The sequence below is a fragment of the Mercenaria mercenaria genome, chromosome 4 (assembly GCF_021730395.1).
Source record: "Mercenaria mercenaria strain notata chromosome 4, MADL_Memer_1, whole genome shotgun sequence".
Taxonomy (NCBI): Eukaryota; Metazoa; Mollusca; class Bivalvia; order Venerida; family Veneridae; genus Mercenaria; species Mercenaria mercenaria.
The window spans coordinates 49409062-49427820 of NC_069364.1; the positions used below are offsets into that span (position 1 = coordinate 49409062).

Genomic DNA, 18759 nt, shown 5'->3' on the forward strand with positions numbered 1-18759 from the left:
TAGACCTCATTTCTACAATATATATTTAAAATCTAGCCGACAGTTTCTGAGATTTTTAAACTTTTTCCTTTCAGTTGCCATGGCAACCACACTTCTGCATGGATTTTAATTCTTTGGTCAATTTTGAAAGCGGGCCATCCAAGGACAATTCCTGTGAAGTTTGGTGTAAATCTGCCTCATAGTTTTGAAGAAGATTTTTTTTTTAGACATTGTTGACGGACGGACAACGGACATAAAGCGGTCACAAAAGCTCACCCAGAGTCTTTGGCTCAGGTGACCTAAAAATGAGGAAACGTGAACAATGTTAACATAACACAGATGGGCCAGAAGTAGAGATATTTGTGTCGCATGGGTTGTAGGCAGGATGGGTATACCGGTAACTGGGATTCAGAAAAGAGAAGTTAATTAAGAAAAGTCTACTTTTTAATTTACCGACAATTTTTCAAGTTACTGACCAAACATTTCACTACACGTTAAAATACATAGAATTTCCAAATCATTTAGCCAGTATCTAGATTAGAGATTACTTTCATAAAATCATACAAAAAGAATTGACAGAGTGTCAGTTGCCAGACTACCAATGTTCACAACAGACCAAGAACTTGAGGTACAATGAACTGAACATGAAGAAACATGTCTAAAAGTTGACTTTATTAAAGAAGATTCTTCAGGAGCAAAGAAAACAACCAATTAAAATGATCGCAAAATCAGTTTGAAGTTGGTAGTTAAATTTGCAAAACCTCTCCCTTGTACACGTTAATACACTGAACTGACTCAGGCTTAAGTGAGATGCAACGTAAAGTAAAAGCCATTCTCATCCTTCACATGCTTGACAATGGTACCCAAGACAAACTATGGTAAACATCTGGTATGCGAGAGTAATTTAAAACAGGTAAAATATGTTAAAAACATGAAAAACAAAACCAGTAGAAGGAACTCTGCCGAAACAAAAAGTAGATGAAATGAAAAATAATCTCAAATCTTGTTAAACCACATTGGAATAACTAATACATCCTTGTTAGGAAAAAAATGAATTCCTTCCAAAATCTGTTTAAAAAGGTATTTTGTATAAGCTACATGCATCCATGTAAAGTGTAAAACATTGCTTTAAAAGTTATGAGAGTTGGAAATTTTTCTCAAGTATTTAATACTGTTTTTCCTTACTTTGTTCATTCTTAATGTCAGATATACATAGCATATCAAACTCTGTAAAACTGAAGATGATCATTCATTTTGCTCAGACTAGGAAGGAGTAGCATTTAGCATTCAAACATGACAAAAATAACAAGAGCTCGTCGAACACGAAATGCCCCCCTTGATGCGTTCAGTAATTGCACAAGGAACAGAAATTATATGCTCACTGTAAATTAAAGTTCTACCATTCTGGTTTAATCTGACCTTGACCTTTAACCTATTAACCTAACAAGAGACTACAGAGTGATCTTTGCGCCATCCACTGAGCCATTTTCGAATGTTCCAAATTTCAAGGCTAGCTCAAGGTCAAAATCAAGGTCAAATTTCATTTTGGTACAAAACAATGTGTATGTGGTCCAAATTTGAAAGCTGTGGCTTGAGAAATGTGAAAGCAGGTCACTAGATCAATTTCAAGGTCAAAGTTCATTTCGGTAGACAGAACTATGCATGTGCTTCAAATTTGGAGGCTGTAGCTTGAGAAATGTGAAAGTAGGTAATAGGTAATAATCAATGTCAAATTTCAATTCAGAACACAAAAATATGCACGCGGTCCAAATTTGAAGGCTGTAGCTTGAGAAATGTGAAAGTAGGTCACTAGGTCAAAATCAAGGTCAAATTTTATTTTGGAACACAAAACTATGCAAGTGGTCCAAATTTGAAGCCTGTACCTTCAGAAATGTGAAAGTAGGTCACTAGGTCAATCTCAAGATCAAAGTTCATTTCAGTACACAAAACTATGCTTGTGGTTCAAATTTGAAGGCTGTAGCTTGAGAAATGTGAAAGTAGGTCACTAGGTCAAAATCAAGGTCAACTCATGTCAAGGTTCATCTTGCCACTCAAAACTATACATGTGGTCCAAATTTGAATGATGTAAGTTATGGACATGAAGATTCTAGGTTTTTCCCTATATAAGTCTATACGAACAATATGACCCCTGGGGCAGGGCCATATTTGACCCTAGAGGGATAATTTGGTAGAGAACCACTAAATGATGCTACATTAAAAAATATCAAAGCCATAGTCTTTGTGGTTTGGACAAGAAGATTTTCAAAGTTTTTTCCTATATAAGTCTATGTAAACCATGTGACCCCCAGGGCGGAGCCATATTTGACCCTAGGGGAATAATTTGAACAATCTTAGTAGAGGACCACTAGATGATGTCATATACAAAATATCAAAGCCCTAGGCCCTGTGGTTTTGGACAAGAGGTTTTTCAAAGTTTTTTTCCTATATGTCTATATAAATCATGTGACCCCCAGGGTGGGGCCATATTTGACCCCAGGGAAATAATCTGAACAATCTTGATAGAGGATCACTAGATTTTGCTACATACCAAATATCAAAGCCCTACACCCTATGGTTTTGGATAAGAAGATCAGAAACCGTTTAACTGTTCCTGGCCAATGCGACCTTGACCTTTGACCTAATGACCTCAAAATCAATAGGGGTCATCTGCTGGTCATGGCCAACCTTACTATCAATTTTCCTGACACTAGGCCCAAGCGTTCTTGAGTTATTGCCTGGAAACCATTTTACTGTTCCTGGTCACTGTGACCTTGACCTTTGACATACTGACCTCAAAATCAATAGGGGTCATCTGCTGGTCATGACCAACCTCCCTATCAACTTTCATGACCCTAGGCCTAAGCATTCTTGAGTTATCATCCGGAAACCGTTTTACTGTTCAGGGTCACTGTGACCTTGACCTTTAACATACTGACCTCAAAATCAATAGGGGTCATCTGCTGGTCATTACCAACCTGCCTATCAACTTTCATGATCCTAGGCCTAAGTGTTCTTGAGTTATCATCCGGAAACCGTTTTACTATTCAGGGTCACGGTGACCTTGACCTTTGACGTACAGACCTCAAAATCAATAGGGGTCATCTGCTGGTGATGACCAACCTCCCTATCAACTTTCATGATCCTAGGCCCAAGCTTTCTTGAGTTATCATCCGGAAACGGATTGGTCTACATTCCGACCGACCAACAGACCGACCTACCGACCGACATCTGCAAAACAATATACCCCTCCTTCTTCGAAGGGGGGCATAATAAAGAGCATGTAAATACACAGACAAGTCGCAATAAAACAAGACAGAACTCCCTGAGTAATTAAAAAATAAATTCACCAATATGCACAAATAGAACTTGTATAAAGACCCGTGTTTTGTAAAATTGCTTCATGTATAAACTTACGTACAAAGCATCCCTTCACACATAAACATCAATGATAACAAGAGCCAAGTGTAAAACATATACATTTTTTGTATGCACCCAATAATGACCTGTCATAAGTAAATGGGTTTGTAATTTTCAGTTGGAAATAACCATGACCTTTGATCTAAATACTCTAAACACTAAGGGTCATTTTCTGACCTTGGGAAGTCATACCATGAAGTCTGATGGCTACAGGCTCAAGTAATATCAATCTATGTATCATATACAATTTTTAGTTGAATGGTCATTGTTACCTACTACTTCAGTCTGGAAGTCACTCCGACCTTGACCTTCAACATTCCAGAAACTAAATTGTTACCTGACCGAAAGGAACAAAATAATACACCACTCTTTTATCTGTAAATGGGGCAAACTATTAAATATATCTATCAAATATAAATATAGAACTTGATCTGAAAGGTACTAAAATCATACACCATTATAAGTAATCTCTGAACTCTCATACAGTGCTTCAGTCCTTTAAAACTTAACTGGGTGATGAAATGAACTTGATAAGAAAAATAATGAATAAATCCTGCCACTACACCCACTAGATAAAGTTCAAGCAAGGAGGTGTTGGCTTTTATATATTTTCATTTACTACAACCTTCTAAATTAACTCCTTTTAGCTTCTTTCAGCGTCACTTTTCGGGACCTAAAATTCTTACACAGACATTTTTCTCTAGCATGCCATTTGAGCATGTGGATTTCAACAGAATGCTACAAACACATACTAAAGCGTTATTAATTAAAAGAAAGCATGATGCTATTGAGAAAGGAACAAAGATAAGGACTCTACATTTGAACTACTTGTGATTACACCTGTGTATCACCAGACAGTGATCGGCCAATGGATTTTCGGTCTACAAGTACAGCTTTAAAACAAGTATGCTGGTGAAACTATATGTACTGGACTAACCCCTAAGCAAATGAAATTAAACAAAATGATCAATAAAGTAAATTGCAGAACAGATCTTGCCTACATATGCATTTGTATATTATCCACAAACAACTTGAGAACTCATTTTGGTAAAATACAAATTTTCATAAAACTATTAAAACACCAGAGTACAATATTCACATTTCATAATAAATGCTGTAATTAACTTCAAATGGATGTTAATGTCTCGAACAGCCTAATGTATTTCCAGTGTCTATTAAGCTAGTCCTTTCTTTTTCATCTTCTTCTGGTAGGCTTCAAAGTCCTCTTTATTCAGCTTGTATCCCCAGTGCTGAAGTGTCTGCCTGACAACAGGGGACACACCTGGATTATCAAAGGCACAGCCACTTCTTACACACTTGGCAATCAGATTGTTCCGCCATCTTCCTGTTTCACCAGCACATCGTAACCAACGTCCAATCTGCCGTTCATCATCACTTGTTCTTCTCCCCTGATAAAACCTTCGAATAAATGTGGAGTTTCACACTGATTAATGAAATAAAATTTCCTACACCAGTATTTCAAAATCAAACTAAAGCAAACTGAGCATGCTATGGACCAAGTTGAATGAAGATCTGCCATGCAGTTCAAGGAAAAAAGTCATTTTAAGATACATGTATTTCTATTTCTAACTCTAGTGTCCCCTAAAAGGGGTCAAGTGCCTACATTTGAATAGATTTAATAAAGGACTTTATAAGAATGTTTCAGACTAAGTTTGACGAACATCCATCAAGACTTTTATAAGGAGATCTTGATCCAGTCATATTCTGCCTTACTTGCAGTACCACATGAACTATCCATATGGGTTCTGTTTGTGGACCCAGCCACATTCTGCCTTACCTGTATTACCACATGAACCATCCATTTAGGTCATTTTTGTGGTTTCAGACATATCCATAAATTCTTACCTGCAGTACCACATGAACCAGCCATATGGGTCCTGTTTGTGGATCCAGCCACTCTCTTCCCACATTTCTAGACTACCTCCACATTTCACACCATATGTATTTACTTTCTCATCGTAGGTTGAACTTGACACCTGAAGTAACAGTGAGTGATGATTCCATTTCATTCCAAACAATAATTCATTAGGATTTTTAAAAAATCTTTCATTCAAAATCAATTATCAATGAATGCTATACTAAATCCTTACCCTGCTAGATTTCTAAAAATGGACTGGTCCATCTTCCAATTTGGACAGTACCGTTAACTGTTAAAAGGGGTGCTCACCAAAAACTGAATAGCGAACAGTGCAGATCATGATCAGACTGCATGGATGTGCTGGCTGATCATGATCTACACTGATCACAAAGACAGAATAAATTGTGTCCAGCATGATAAGGGTTAAATACAAAGTATCCATAATATTTCTAACCACGAGGAACTCTGTTTAGGGTGTACAAAAGAATAGGTATCTGCAAAAAGACATTGAGTATTGATTGTTACTGTGCTGAACAAAATCAGATTAGTTGAAAACAGGGTTCAACAGGTGCATAGAATGCCCATTCACCAGAAATAAGCAAAGTTCATACAAGATGGCCTGACCTTGACTATTTGCCAATGAATATAATGTTTGATACACTGAATTATAAATGGTAATACATGTATCTGCATTTAGTATACACAAACATTAAACAGGTCATGTGCTCCCATTTAAACAAAATCGGGAGAGGACCTACAACGATGCTACAGACAAAATTTAATGAAGATCCATAAAGAAGTCCTTTTTTTGTAGGTTTTCCTTTTAGCTCAAGCGGCCCCTACTGAACATGTTTGAAAGATAACCTTACTCTGAAGTCACAGACCAAGTTTGATATAGAGCTATCAGGTGGTTCATGAGGAGATGTCATTTATAGGTATTCCTGTTAATAACTTTTGCAGCCCCTAACTGGGGCCAAGTGCCTACATCTGAACAAAATTGAGTAAGGACCTATAATGATGCAACAGATCAACAGGTATTTCTATTTTTAGGTCTAATTTCCCCTAAAAGGGGCCAAGTGTTCCCATTAATTTTTTTTAAATGGGACCTTACAATGATAGAACCATCAAGTGGTTCAAGATGGTTCATGAGAAGAAGTCATTTAAATGTTTTTCTATCTTTAACTCTTGCAGTCCCTATAAGGAGCCAAATGCCCCCATCTGAACAAATCTGAACAGGGACCTTGCCAGGATGCTACAGAAGTTTGGTGTAATTCTGATCAGAAGGTTCAGAGGAGATGATTAAGTTAAAATGCAGAGGGTCTAAACACTATATTGACTGTTGGCAAAAACAAGAACTGTCGGATGACAGGACTGACAATTCAACAGACTTGTCATTATAAAGAAGTTAACTGAATGAACACTGATGTCGAAAAAGGGGCATTATTTTGTAAACATGCAAGACAGTTATGGAACCCATATACTGCATGTCAGATAATACCAGTGAACAAAATGTGTTAAGTTCCAATCCATTTCCCATGAGTGTTTACTGAGAAAACTTAACTAAATCGGGACAACAACAATGATAAATCATTTATTAAATGGGAGAGTGCTATAGCTCTACCATTCTTCTAACAGTTAAGCTAACAACGTAAAAATTTTGTAACTGAAAGGTGGCCTCTGTGTCTGACTGCTGAATCTTCTAGTCAGTCGCCAAAGTAATACCTGTTTTCCTATGTTCAGTCCTTCAAGCCAATCCTTTGGTAGTTCTTTCCAAACCTGCGAGTAACTTTTACCTAGAAAACAATGGGACTGATTTTATTAACAAATTAAATCTAACCTAGCTGTCTGTAACAGGTCATGCTTACTGCTGGAAGTGCCTACATTTAAAGTCATATACACTGAGGTTACCTATCAGGAACTCTGGGAATTTCCTGTATACAATTAAACTCAGATACAGCGAACATGGAAATGTCCTTATAACCAAAGTTTGTTGTATCTGTACAATGAACAATTCATTATATACGGACACTGTTGTGTACTATAGTTTGTTATGCTTGACTAAATCACGTATAGTTAGTAATTATTTGGTTCATTTTTTTTTTGTATCAATGTAACTCTTGTCGTATAATTATTTGTTTCCTTTTAATCATTTCTGATTATTTTTTAAAAGTGAGTACTTTTGTTCAGTCAGAAAAGCCAAAGAAGAAATATATAATCTGTATGACATAACCTGTCTGCCACTACCCATAAAGAAAATTCCATTTTAAACGTCTTTTTTCTTTAAACAGTAGACATTCTAAAACAGCATATATTTATTTTTAAACAGATCTTTATTAAGAAACTAAGTTGGTAATGTCCATTTTGGGGGCATTACATTATTGTACAATACTACAACAAGACTTTTTTGACTGACAGATAGCATACAGATGGATCAGCAGATGAAATAAAATGATCTGTTTATTCCACATTACTGACCAGCATGGATCCAGACCAGCCTGTGCATCCGTGCAGTCTGGTCAGGATCCATGCTGTTTGCTAATGGTTTCTCTGATTGCAACTGGCTTTGAAAGCGAACAGCATGGATCCTGACCAGACTGCGTGGATGCGCAGGCTGGTCTGGATCCATGCTGGTCGCAAACGCACTATGTTGGTTTTCTCATGGTGCGGCTCATAATGCTTTCTATCTATGTATCAAGTTTCACAAAAGAAAAAATCTCGTGTACATTAATTCTTATGACTGAACCAACCTTTTGTGACTGAAAGGACAGACAGATGGACAAACAAGGTATTGCAAGATACCACTTCTTTATCATACTTCTGGACTTTTTCTTACCAAAGCAACCATATTTTTTGCCAAAGCAACCACATTTTTGCCAGAGCACATATTAAATGTTTTAACTATTTATGCAAACAAATACACATATAATTGCAGCTCACCCTTATCTTACAGCTGAATACACATGTAAAAACATGTAAAAACAAATGCTGGTGTTTGAACAAAATTACTTACTAGAGTTTTTTTTGTAGTGTGGAGGTACCAGTAATAGAGAATAACAGGTTACTGTCTTTTGAGAAAGGGTTTCTCAGATGAGGCTAGATGTGGTCCTGAGAAAGACTGCTTACCTCAGACAGGCTATATCAGGCAGTTGTTAAGTAATGGCACGAAAAAAATACAAGGACTGGTAAATAAACCTTTTGCTTCTTTAAAACAGAACAGGATGAGAATAAAACTACAAAAAATTAATACCTGTAACTGAAGACTTGATTGGTCTGAAATATGTCCCTCCAAAACTGCCAGCTTGTAATACTTCCTTTGGTGTCATGTTTGGTCGTAATTCTGGGTGATCAGGAAACACTAGCTGACCCTTGGCATTCCTCTTTGGTAATGGTTCTGTGAAACGTAGCTCTTCTGTCTGAAAGACAAAATCAAGCTATTACTATGACAATATTCTTAAACTGCATGCTTCCAAGTTTGTTTATTTTTGTTGAGTTTTAGTCAAAGCAGTAAGTTATAGGTCATACTGTGACTTTCAGCACCTAGGTAGAATCATTGATCTTCTGTAAACCAACTAGATCACCTCCTCTCATGACAGAATTTTACACCCTACACAAGTTTTCAGTGAGGGTAAATTATTCAAAGTCAGTCATCTTTACCATTTGGCCACAGAGGCTACTTGTTTCCAATATTTAACTGATTGTTTGATTCATTTGTCAGGATCCATATTGAATATTTGTATGAAACTATTTCAAAACTTGAGTGAATTACTTCACAGAAAAGATTTTCCAAGTTTTTTCCTTTTGGTTGCCATGGCAACCAGGTTTCTGCATGGGCTGGAATTCTTGGGACAACTTCGGTAAAGGACCAAGCATGGAACATCCAGGCAAAGTTGCATCAACTTCCACCTGGTTTCTGAGATGTTGTTCCCAGAAAAGTGTGGACGATAGATGGATGGTTGACGGACAGACAATGGACAGATAAAAAAAGTGCATAGTTTGAAGAAATTGAAAAGTACCTAGTCACCTATGCATATAATAAAATTTCAGCGCAGTTGTCTAAATTTTAACAAATATTTTACCCAGGATTTTTTTTTTCAGCTCCAATAATATTTTTGAGAAAATGTTCCTGCCATTATTTTTCCAGATTGTTAACTTCAATGCAGTTTACTACACATGCATCCAAAACAAGTAGTGTCTACCTGGAGTTTATATTTTTAGTGACAATGCCTAAATAGTACTCATCATCTAGAGTGAAAGGCATCTCTCTAAGACCACTGCTCATCCCTACTGGCAGTCAGACCAAATAGACACCATGGAAACAAACAATGGTATAGGAAAGACCATAACATCCTGAAAAACTCATGACTGAGGAAACATTATAATTATATCCATAACTCCAGTCCATTGTTGAAATGTTAGTTACTTCAGTTCACTTTCCATTTTCAGAACAACTGTATTGGGAAATTAAAGGCTTTTGAAGATTTTTTTCAGCAAAATAAAAGGTTTTTGAATGACTTTCATAAAATTAAAGGTTATAAGGTTGTTGTTTTTTTTTGGTTTGATTTAACGTCGCATGATAGGTCATATGGCGACTTTCCAGCAGCTTTAATGGTGGAGGAAGACCCCAGGTGCCCCTCCGTGCATTATTTCATCACGAGCGGGCACCTGGGTAGAACCACCGACTCAAGGCCACCCTGAGAGGCCTGTAAAACAAACCAAACATCCATAACTCTAGTGAAAAGCATTTACACAATGTTTTCACTGTCATGTTTCCCTTGAATTTATTAACCTTTAGCCCGATAGCGGCAAGTGATTCTGCATAGGCGAACAGTGCAGACCAAGATCAGCCTGCACATCCTATTCGGTCAGCAAATTGTAACTGAACATCCGTTTGAATAATAAATGGTACTGCCCAAACTGAATGATGGACTAGTCCATTTCAGAAATATAGCAGGGTAAATGTTAAGTGTTACATGCAATATTTCAGAGAAATGAACAAAGATACAGTGTAATTACTGTGCCTCCCTTTAGTGATATAAAAACACCTACCTCATTATTGTCAGTTTCATCAATCAGTTTAGGATAGCTCTTTGTCTGAGGCTTCGTTTTGCTGGATTTTGCAGGTTTAGCGTCGCTCTGTCCTTTCTTCTTTTCAACTGTTTTTCCTGTGGCTGTTTCCTTCTTAGATTTCTTTGCACTGCCTGTAATAGCTTGATACATGTATCTTTATCATACTGGTTCAAACAAATCTAATCTAATTTTTCCTTTAATTCACTTTTATCAGCTTTGGTTTTGTGATGTCAAACAGATCTAAAATGTATCTCATTTAAAGGGTAACATATCTTTTTGAGTTAACTAGTAATTTAAGTAAATCTTAAAGAATATTTCAAACAAATTTGAAATAACATTTTACTTCTGTACAGTCAATCTTTCATTAAAATATTTTCAAAAGCGAAATGCAGAAAATTCTCTTCAAATATATCTAATTTCACAAAATATATACATTAACTGTATATGTTGAGCAACATCCATAATTAAATGTCTGACATGCAGTAACAATTGTTTGTTGCAAAAAAAAACTTCCAGCTTTATACTATCTATTAAGTGTGTTCTTTGTCTATATCAATAACAATAATTGTAGTAATAGTTCATATTTACAAATTATATGAAATTTGTGCCTAGCAATCTGTAACATGCTACCTCAATTATGTTGTTATAAAGCACACTCTAGAAAAGACCCTACCTTTATTACCTGCTGTGCAAGATTCAGATCCTTTTCTTTTACCCATTATAGCAAATCGTCTTACCAATACACTACAAACGATAAATTTAAATTTTAGCTTTAATTCTCAACAAAAATAGAGACACCAACAACACAACACTAAATACTTGTTCATGTTTCTTTTCATCTTTGTTAACCTTTACCATGCTAATTTTCTAAAATGGAACGAACCATCATTTACTTTGGGCAATACCATTTATCATTCGAAGGGGTGTTCACTATCAATTTCGACTGAACAACAAGCAATGCAGACCATGATCAGCCATTCCTGGCACGAAACAAGACCCTGTTTTAACCTTTGACAGTTGACCTCTGTGACCTTGACCTTGGAGCTAGCGGTCTTGGTCTTGCGCATGACATGTTGTTTCATTAAGGTGAACATTTATAAGGTGTCATGATATATCAAAATTCACTGTATCAGGATACATTAAACTGGTGATGCATATCGTATCATAGGCCTGTTTCATGATATAGAAATGATACACTGAAAAGAAGAAGCATTGAAAGGATACTTTCATACAATCAGTGTTAAAGATAATACTTGTCATGTATCATTTATAACAGTTTCTTTAATTTTAAAGCAAAGTTTTAAGTACTTCTGAAGTGTAGGAACATTGACTTTTTTTGGCATTTTGTCACATGAACGCATACTTATGGTACTCAATTTATATCCCAATATGTACTGTATTGTTGCATCTGTATCCCGATATGTATCTCGAGACTAGTGTATCATTCCACCCCTAACATATATGCCAAGTTATTTCAAAATTCCTTATGGATGGCAGTTACAGTCCGGACAAGAATTTAATGCACACAAACACACACACACAGAGGGGTTGTTAGTGCAATTTTGATAATTTATTATGCCCACCTTTGGACATTTTCCTTGAGAAATCTACGAAAAAACACTAATAATGACTTTATGATTGTGTACGAGCCATCTCTATAGCGTGTGTGTGGCAGTCTTCGCCTTAATTTTTTTTCAGCCCTTTGCCCGCAAACACTTATACTTGCTAGAAATCAGTTTGTTTATGCATTGCATTTTTAAAGAAAAAAAAAACAACTAGAGCACAACAATTTGGAGCAATATATGCCCGAAGGTATGACCTTTGCCCTTAAGTGTGACCCTGGGGGCTGGCAAGTTAAACTCACACATCTTTTTCCTGAAAATTTTTAAATAATAAAAAAAAAAACCCAAAAAATCTTTCCCTTATTGACAATTAGACATCACATCTTGTCCTTATCAGTACATTTAAATTCCTTCACATGTTGGCTTTTTTCCTATCTATAGCGTTATTTCTGATAAAAGTTTTTTGGACCATAAGTCAGTGTGGAGGTGGGCTAAGTATATGCTGGCCCCCACTCTCTAAATTGGGAGGACCTGGCCCCCAGGCCCCATCCCCACCACTGCTCCTACACCTAAGCTATATTTATTTTCTTTGAACTGGAATTCAGAAAAAGTTTGTTATATGGCCAGGAATGTGCACTTCTGCGCAAAGGTATTCATTTGTAACTCCTTCTATTCCTTTGGTTACTCAGGTTACATCATATAAGAACAATAAACAAAGTGATATAACCAAAATATATTTTTAATTGGGTATAATTTCCTTTATGAAAAAAGTTATTTCAATGAAATTTAGAGTTTGGTACATGAAATTGTATGATATAATTTTCATTCTTTATATAATTTTTGTAATTTTTCATTCCAGTACATTATTATATTTAAAAGGAATTAACAACACATTTTTCCCCAAATTTTATTCAATGTAATTATTCTCAAAGATTCATAAATAAATCTTTCTATGTTAACAATGTAACCAAAGACATATAGAGTGTAACCAAAGTTATTAGGCAGTTGCAAATTGATAGTTACCAATGTTCAATCGCAATATGTAAACAAAGACATAGAATGTAACAAGTGTAACCAAAGGGATATAGGTGGTTACAAATGTATGCCTTTGCACACAGGTGTACTTTTTGGGCCATCTGTAGCTATCTGCGATACAGTATCCCATATATGTAAGGCAGTGGCTAGGGTTACAGTACCGTAATCCTAGCCTCCGATTCTAGGATTACGGAAGTTCCGTATTCCTAGACAACCCTATATGGATAGGCTAGGATTACGGAAGTATTTAAGAGGCAAATCAAATATATGTTAGGACATGCATAAATGATGTTGTAAACTTACTTATTTCACTTAAAATAGCAACTTTTCATGCCTGTCGTATTATTTTGTGTTATCGATCTGCCATTTTGGGTTAGTAAAAGAAGAAAGAGAAAAGAAAAAATAGAGAACGATTAAAAATGAAAGAAAAAAGCAAAATCATGACTATGAAATAAAAACGTACTCTAAACAAAAACAAAATTACAACATTTAAAAAAAAAAAAAAACGATTATTTTTATGGAAACTGAAAAAGAAAAAGAAATGGGACATGAACTGAGCGCCTCCTCGTGATGTGGCCCGGATATAGTTGTATAAACATTGAAACATTACTATTTTACTTAAGAAGATTTTAATTTTTATCATTCATAATCATTCATCATAAATAATTGCCCACCTATATTTTACTAACCAAAAATGGCAGATCGATTACACGAAATAATATATGGCAGACATGAAAAATCGCTATTTCAAGTGAAACAAGTAAGTTTACAACATCATTTACTTATGTCCTAACATATATATATTATATACATATATATATATATATATATATATATATATATATATATATATATATATATAGAATCGGAGGCTAGGATTACGGTACTGTAACCCTAAAGCCACTGCCTATATGTAATTAAAACACTACATATTCTTAATCCTGTGTAAACTTCATTCCATAAAGATAATTCACTTTGAAAGAAAGCTAGTTTCTATGATGCAACGTTGTTCATACAGTATATATTATGCAATTATATTTTTATAATGCAGCAAAATTTCATCTGGATTAGCCTGGGAAGCCGTTGATAATATTTGTGCTTTGTCAGAAGAAATCATACCTAATATTTATGCATTAAAGATATCACCTACTTTGCGCGGTATCAAGTCAACTCGTCCCCTAGTCAACTCGTCCCCCAGTCAACTCGGCCCGGAATTGGTCATTTCGTCCCCCAAAATTGGTCATTTCGTCCCCCTCATCATAAAATTTGGTCAACTCGTCCCCATTTTGGTCAACTCGTCCCCCTTTCGGTCATTTCGTCTTCCTTTTGGTAATTTTGTCCCCCTTAATATTTTAGGCATTTTTGCTTTTTTATGATATTTTTGACTTTGAAAACTTGTATTTAAAATCATCGTGAGTTTTGAAGGAGTTACATTGGAAATAATTAACTTGAAATAATTAGGTTTGATAAAATAATTAAAGAAACATATTGAAAATACATGTATAAGACAATTAACTGAAATATAAAAAATAAATAGAACGTCCTTAGTATTAAAATATAATATAATAGAAAATCTAATTAACTCTTTTAAGAATCATAGTAAGAAAAGAGAGAGCAATAAATCCTTACCTCTGGTCATAATAAAAGAAGGTTTTAATTAAAAATACAGTAAAGAAAAATTAAACAATTAATATCCGTCATGTATATTTTATTTAACCAACATGCTTTGTATATTCATTTTTGGCATTAAAATAAAAAAAAAGAAATACTTCAAAAGTAGGGAGACAGTGGTTTCTAAAAAAAAAGTAGAATAAGCAAATACCTGCATACGAAAGGTGTTAAAGGTTATTAATCACATTAAAAGGCGTTGATTGGGCTGATCGGAAGGTGTTAATGGTATTTAATTGCACGAGAAGTTGTTGATTGACCGAATGAAATGTGTGAAAATTTTCCACAACACAAGTAGAATTAAATGTGTTAGTAATTGATTGGAGTGAGGAAATTATTTGGCGTAAAAAAAGTTTAATAAAGTTTACTCTTATTCAAGGGTTTGAAAATAACCAGCATCAAATACGGACATTTAAACAGCAATCCTGTTGTTCAACATAGCAGACTTACAAAAACAAATAGAAAAAAAAAACCAGAAAATCTTCCTTGTTAAATCGATCACTTTTAAAGCAAAAAGTTCTTAAAACAAACGAAAACTTATGTATATTTTTAGCATAAAATATACTTATTTGAAAGAAAAAACCGACTTAATTTATCATACTTTGATTTTTTTTCAAAATACGTTTTAAAAAGGGGGCCGAAAAAGGGGGGGACGAAATGACCAATTTGAAATCGCCGAGGGGGACGAAATGACCAAATCGGGGACGAGTTGACTGGGGGACGAGTTGACTAGGGGACGAGTCGACTGTAAATCCTTAGCGCTAATTAGTGTTAATTGGCATTCATCGAGTTTCTGAGGTATGTTCAACCAGTTTCTGATATTATCAACTTTGTCAATTTGCAGGTAGAAAAAAAAGTTAGAAATTGGCAGACTGGATTCCCAGGCTACATCCGGATTACTGTCCATCCGAATACAGAATACTTACGCTTCATGAGATTATATAACCTGGAATCACACTGTTCGCGTCTTTCTACAATTAAACGATTTCTTATGATGTATACACAAACATCAAATAATACAAACATGGGATCAAAGTTCTTAAGGTTAAAATAAATGAAAAATTCAAACTTTCATGTTACCTAACACCAAACCGAAGCATCAAATTTCCCGCCACTTGTCAATATGAGAAAATAGGGGCACGGATTAAAATGCCGGTATGTCTAAACACCGAACATGAGTCATGTCCGCGGACATGACTGGTAAATACCGAACATGAGCTATAATTATTTTATTAAAGCAATTTATTATGTTTTTGTGATCTAAATTGATTATATATGCTGAAAAACTAGTGCATGCAAAAAATAATTAAAATTAAACCATATTTATGCTTTTATTTTTTATAAAAAAGAAAACTGCCGATCTGGCTCATGTCCGTGAACAGACTGGTAAATACCAAACACGAGCGATTATTGTTTTATTTAAGCAGTTTTTCATGTTTTCTTTATTTAGACTAATTATTAATGCTAAAACACTAATGCAAACCAAAAATTATTGAAATTAAACCATATATATGCTTTTATTTTTTATAAAAAATAAAACTAACGATCTGACACATGTCCGTGTACAGACCAGTAAATACCAAACATGAGCGATTATTTTTTTATTTAAGCAGTTTTTCATGTTTTCTTTATTTAGACTAATTATTAATGCTAAAATACTAATGCATACCAAATATAATTGAAATTAAACCAGATATATGCTTTTATTTTTTATAAAAAATAAAACTGCCGATCTGGCTCATGTCCGTGTACAGACCAGTAAATACCAAACATGAGCGATTATTTTTTTTATTTAAGCAGTATTTCATGTTTTCTTTATTTAGACTAATTATTAATGCTAAAATACTAATGCAAACCAAAAATATTTAAAATCCAAACATAATTATGGTTTTAATTTATATAAAATAGAAAACTGAGAATCTCATTCATGTCCGTGGACAGATCGGTAAATACCAAACATGAGTGATATTTTTTTCTATTAAACTGACGATCTGACACATGTCCGTGTACAGACTAGTAAATTCCAAACATGAGCGATTATTATTTTATTTAAACTGTTTTTCATGTTTTCTTTACTTAGATTAGGTAGTGTTTTAATATATATATATATATAATAGAAAACTGACGATCTGGCTCATGTTCGTGACTGGTAAATACCAAATATGAGCGATTACTACTAAACTAAAGCAATACTTTATATGTTTGTGAAATGATTATAAAGAATAGAAACAAATACAAACCCAAAATGTACAACATGTAGCATGTTTTATGGCAATTACTGGTGATTTGAATTGAATAATTATGCTGAAATACTAGTGCATGCCATTTTTCATGTAGGCATATTAAATTAATTAATTAATACGGCTTTTAGTTTATAGGAAATAGAGAACTTATCTAAACTATAAAACTTGCTATATTTTCAGTGTTCACAGACATGACCCGTTTACTGAAATGAAAACACCGTACATGACATGAGTAAGTATGACCAGCCGCTGGTTTCACACATTGAAAATGTAGGACTTCTCATTTCAAATTAATACTGATTAATGAATTATATTGCGAAGTAGATTTTTCTACGGAAGTATCGGCTTGATATTTACATCAAATTCTAAATGAAATATTGTGTTTAATCCAATTACCCGTGTAACTGCTAGTGCTAATTGGATTATAACACCTTTCGAAATTTCTTAATCAGACACATGCCGTCCGTGTTTGAGGTCAAATTTGTTACCGGTAATCATTTTTGATAGCGCTGATTGGATTATAAAATATATTTTAATTGCAGTTGATTGAGAAACTAATTCCCTAGCGGTTAACTTTGAATAAAATTAGTGACAAGCGGCTCATTTGATGTAATTTTTTACATTACGTTGGTTTGTTTTTAAGTAATATATAATTGCAATCGCTCAATTAAATGGTAAGTATATATTTCGTCTTCGTTATGAATTTGCCTTCCAATTCTGGAAATGATAGATCATTCTTTCAAAATGCCTAAATATCCTTGTTATGTGTGTTCGGATAATTGTGATGACTTCTGTATCTACTGTGAGGTAAGTTAATTAGTTTTTTGTTGTTGTTTTTTTAATTGTGATTTTTGATATCTTGCTATATATACTTGATGCGCGTTAAAACATTGATAAAAACACAAACGGGAATGTTGAAGCTTCTGAAGTTTATTAAAGAGCTAATAGGATTATTTCAATACAAAAGCATTGCTGAATTTATATTATATATAATCAAATAAGAATAACTACATACAAATATATTATTACACGCATAAAACATGAAATTAATGATATTTTGTGATAATATATACACTAACAGTGTCCTGTCTTTTTAAATGCTTTCAACACCTCATGCTTGAATATCTTCATTCCTCCTTGTCTATTTCCTGGATGTACTAAGTCCAAATCATAATGTCTCGGATAGATCAGTCTTTTACCAATTTACACAAAATCACGTGCAAAATATTTCTTTAACTTTTTGTTCACAGATCTTCTGTATACGTTGAACAATTTGTGACTTAAACCAGTCCACTTTGGAAAATTTCCTCTCTCCACTATACTTGCAACAAAAACGCGTTCCACTCCACAGTTATACAGTTCTTCTACAATGTTGATAATATTCAGATATATATCATGGGGGTTGCATGAATCTGTGATATTAAAATGCAGACAATAAAACGCAGACGGACAGTGTGAAAACGCAGACAATATACTATAATTATATAGAAGAAACTATAATAATGCGACTGATTCAATGCATGGAGATGATGCATTTCAACAGGTTACTGTCAAATTGATAATGCAAAAGTAAATTAGCACCTTTGAATCGCTAAAACAAAAAGCTATATAAAAAGAAAATGAACTATACAAAATATTTGAAAAATAAAAACTCTAAATCATGGAAAAGATATAGAAAAAGTAGAAATTATGTAAATAAACTAAAAAAGATCTCAATAAATAAATATTTCCAAGAACGCAGTATATATTGGCGGATGCAAAAACTGACTTTTGGAAAACTATTAAACCATTTTTGTCAAAAATGTCTAGCTAGTATCACAAACTCTAAAATTATACTTAGTGAAAATGATCAAATTATCTCGACCGATACTGAAGTCTCAGAAATTTTTAACAGTTTCTTTGTAAATGT

At 34.2% G+C, this 18759-nt stretch overlaps 1 protein-coding gene across 2 annotated transcripts; it reads right to left on the reverse strand.

Annotated features, from left to right (window-relative positions):
• Window positions 1-415: 415 nt before the first annotated feature.
• Window positions 416-15750, reverse strand: LOC128556352 (uncharacterized). Of its 2 annotated transcripts, none has more exons than XM_053541108.1 (7): window positions 15688-15750; window positions 11016-11086; window positions 10322-10473; window positions 8523-8688; window positions 6998-7068; window positions 5263-5393; window positions 416-4815 (listed from the first exon to the last, which is right to left on the reverse strand). In XM_053541108.1, exons 1-7 carry the CDS (start codon window positions 15705-15707, stop codon window positions 4572-4574), a joined length of 855 nt encoding a protein of 284 aa, XP_053397083.1. In that variant the 5' UTR covers window positions 15708-15750; the 3' UTR covers window positions 416-4571. The 2 variants fall into 2 exon arrangements, with proteins under 2 accessions (XP_053397083.1, XP_053397084.1); XM_053541109.1 differs by lacking the exon at window positions 15688-15750 and adding an exon at window positions 15534-15681.
• Window positions 15751-18759: the final 3009 nt, after the last annotated feature.

What these genes read in the sequence shown, in the direction of transcription:
- LOC128556352 (XM_053541108.1), bottom strand. Translation starts at nt 15,707, where the DNA reads ATGCTTCGGTTTGGTGTTAG. An exon ending in TTGCACAGCAGGTAATAAAG is followed by an intron (nt 10,474 to 11,015) that starts GTAGGGTCTTTT and finishes AAGCTATTACAG; the next exon opens with GCAGTGCAAAGAAATCTAAG. An exon ending in GACTGAACATAGGAAAACAG is followed by an intron (nt 5,394 to 6,997) that starts GTATTACTTTGG and finishes CTGTTACTTCAG; the next exon opens with GTGTCAAGTTCAACCTACGA.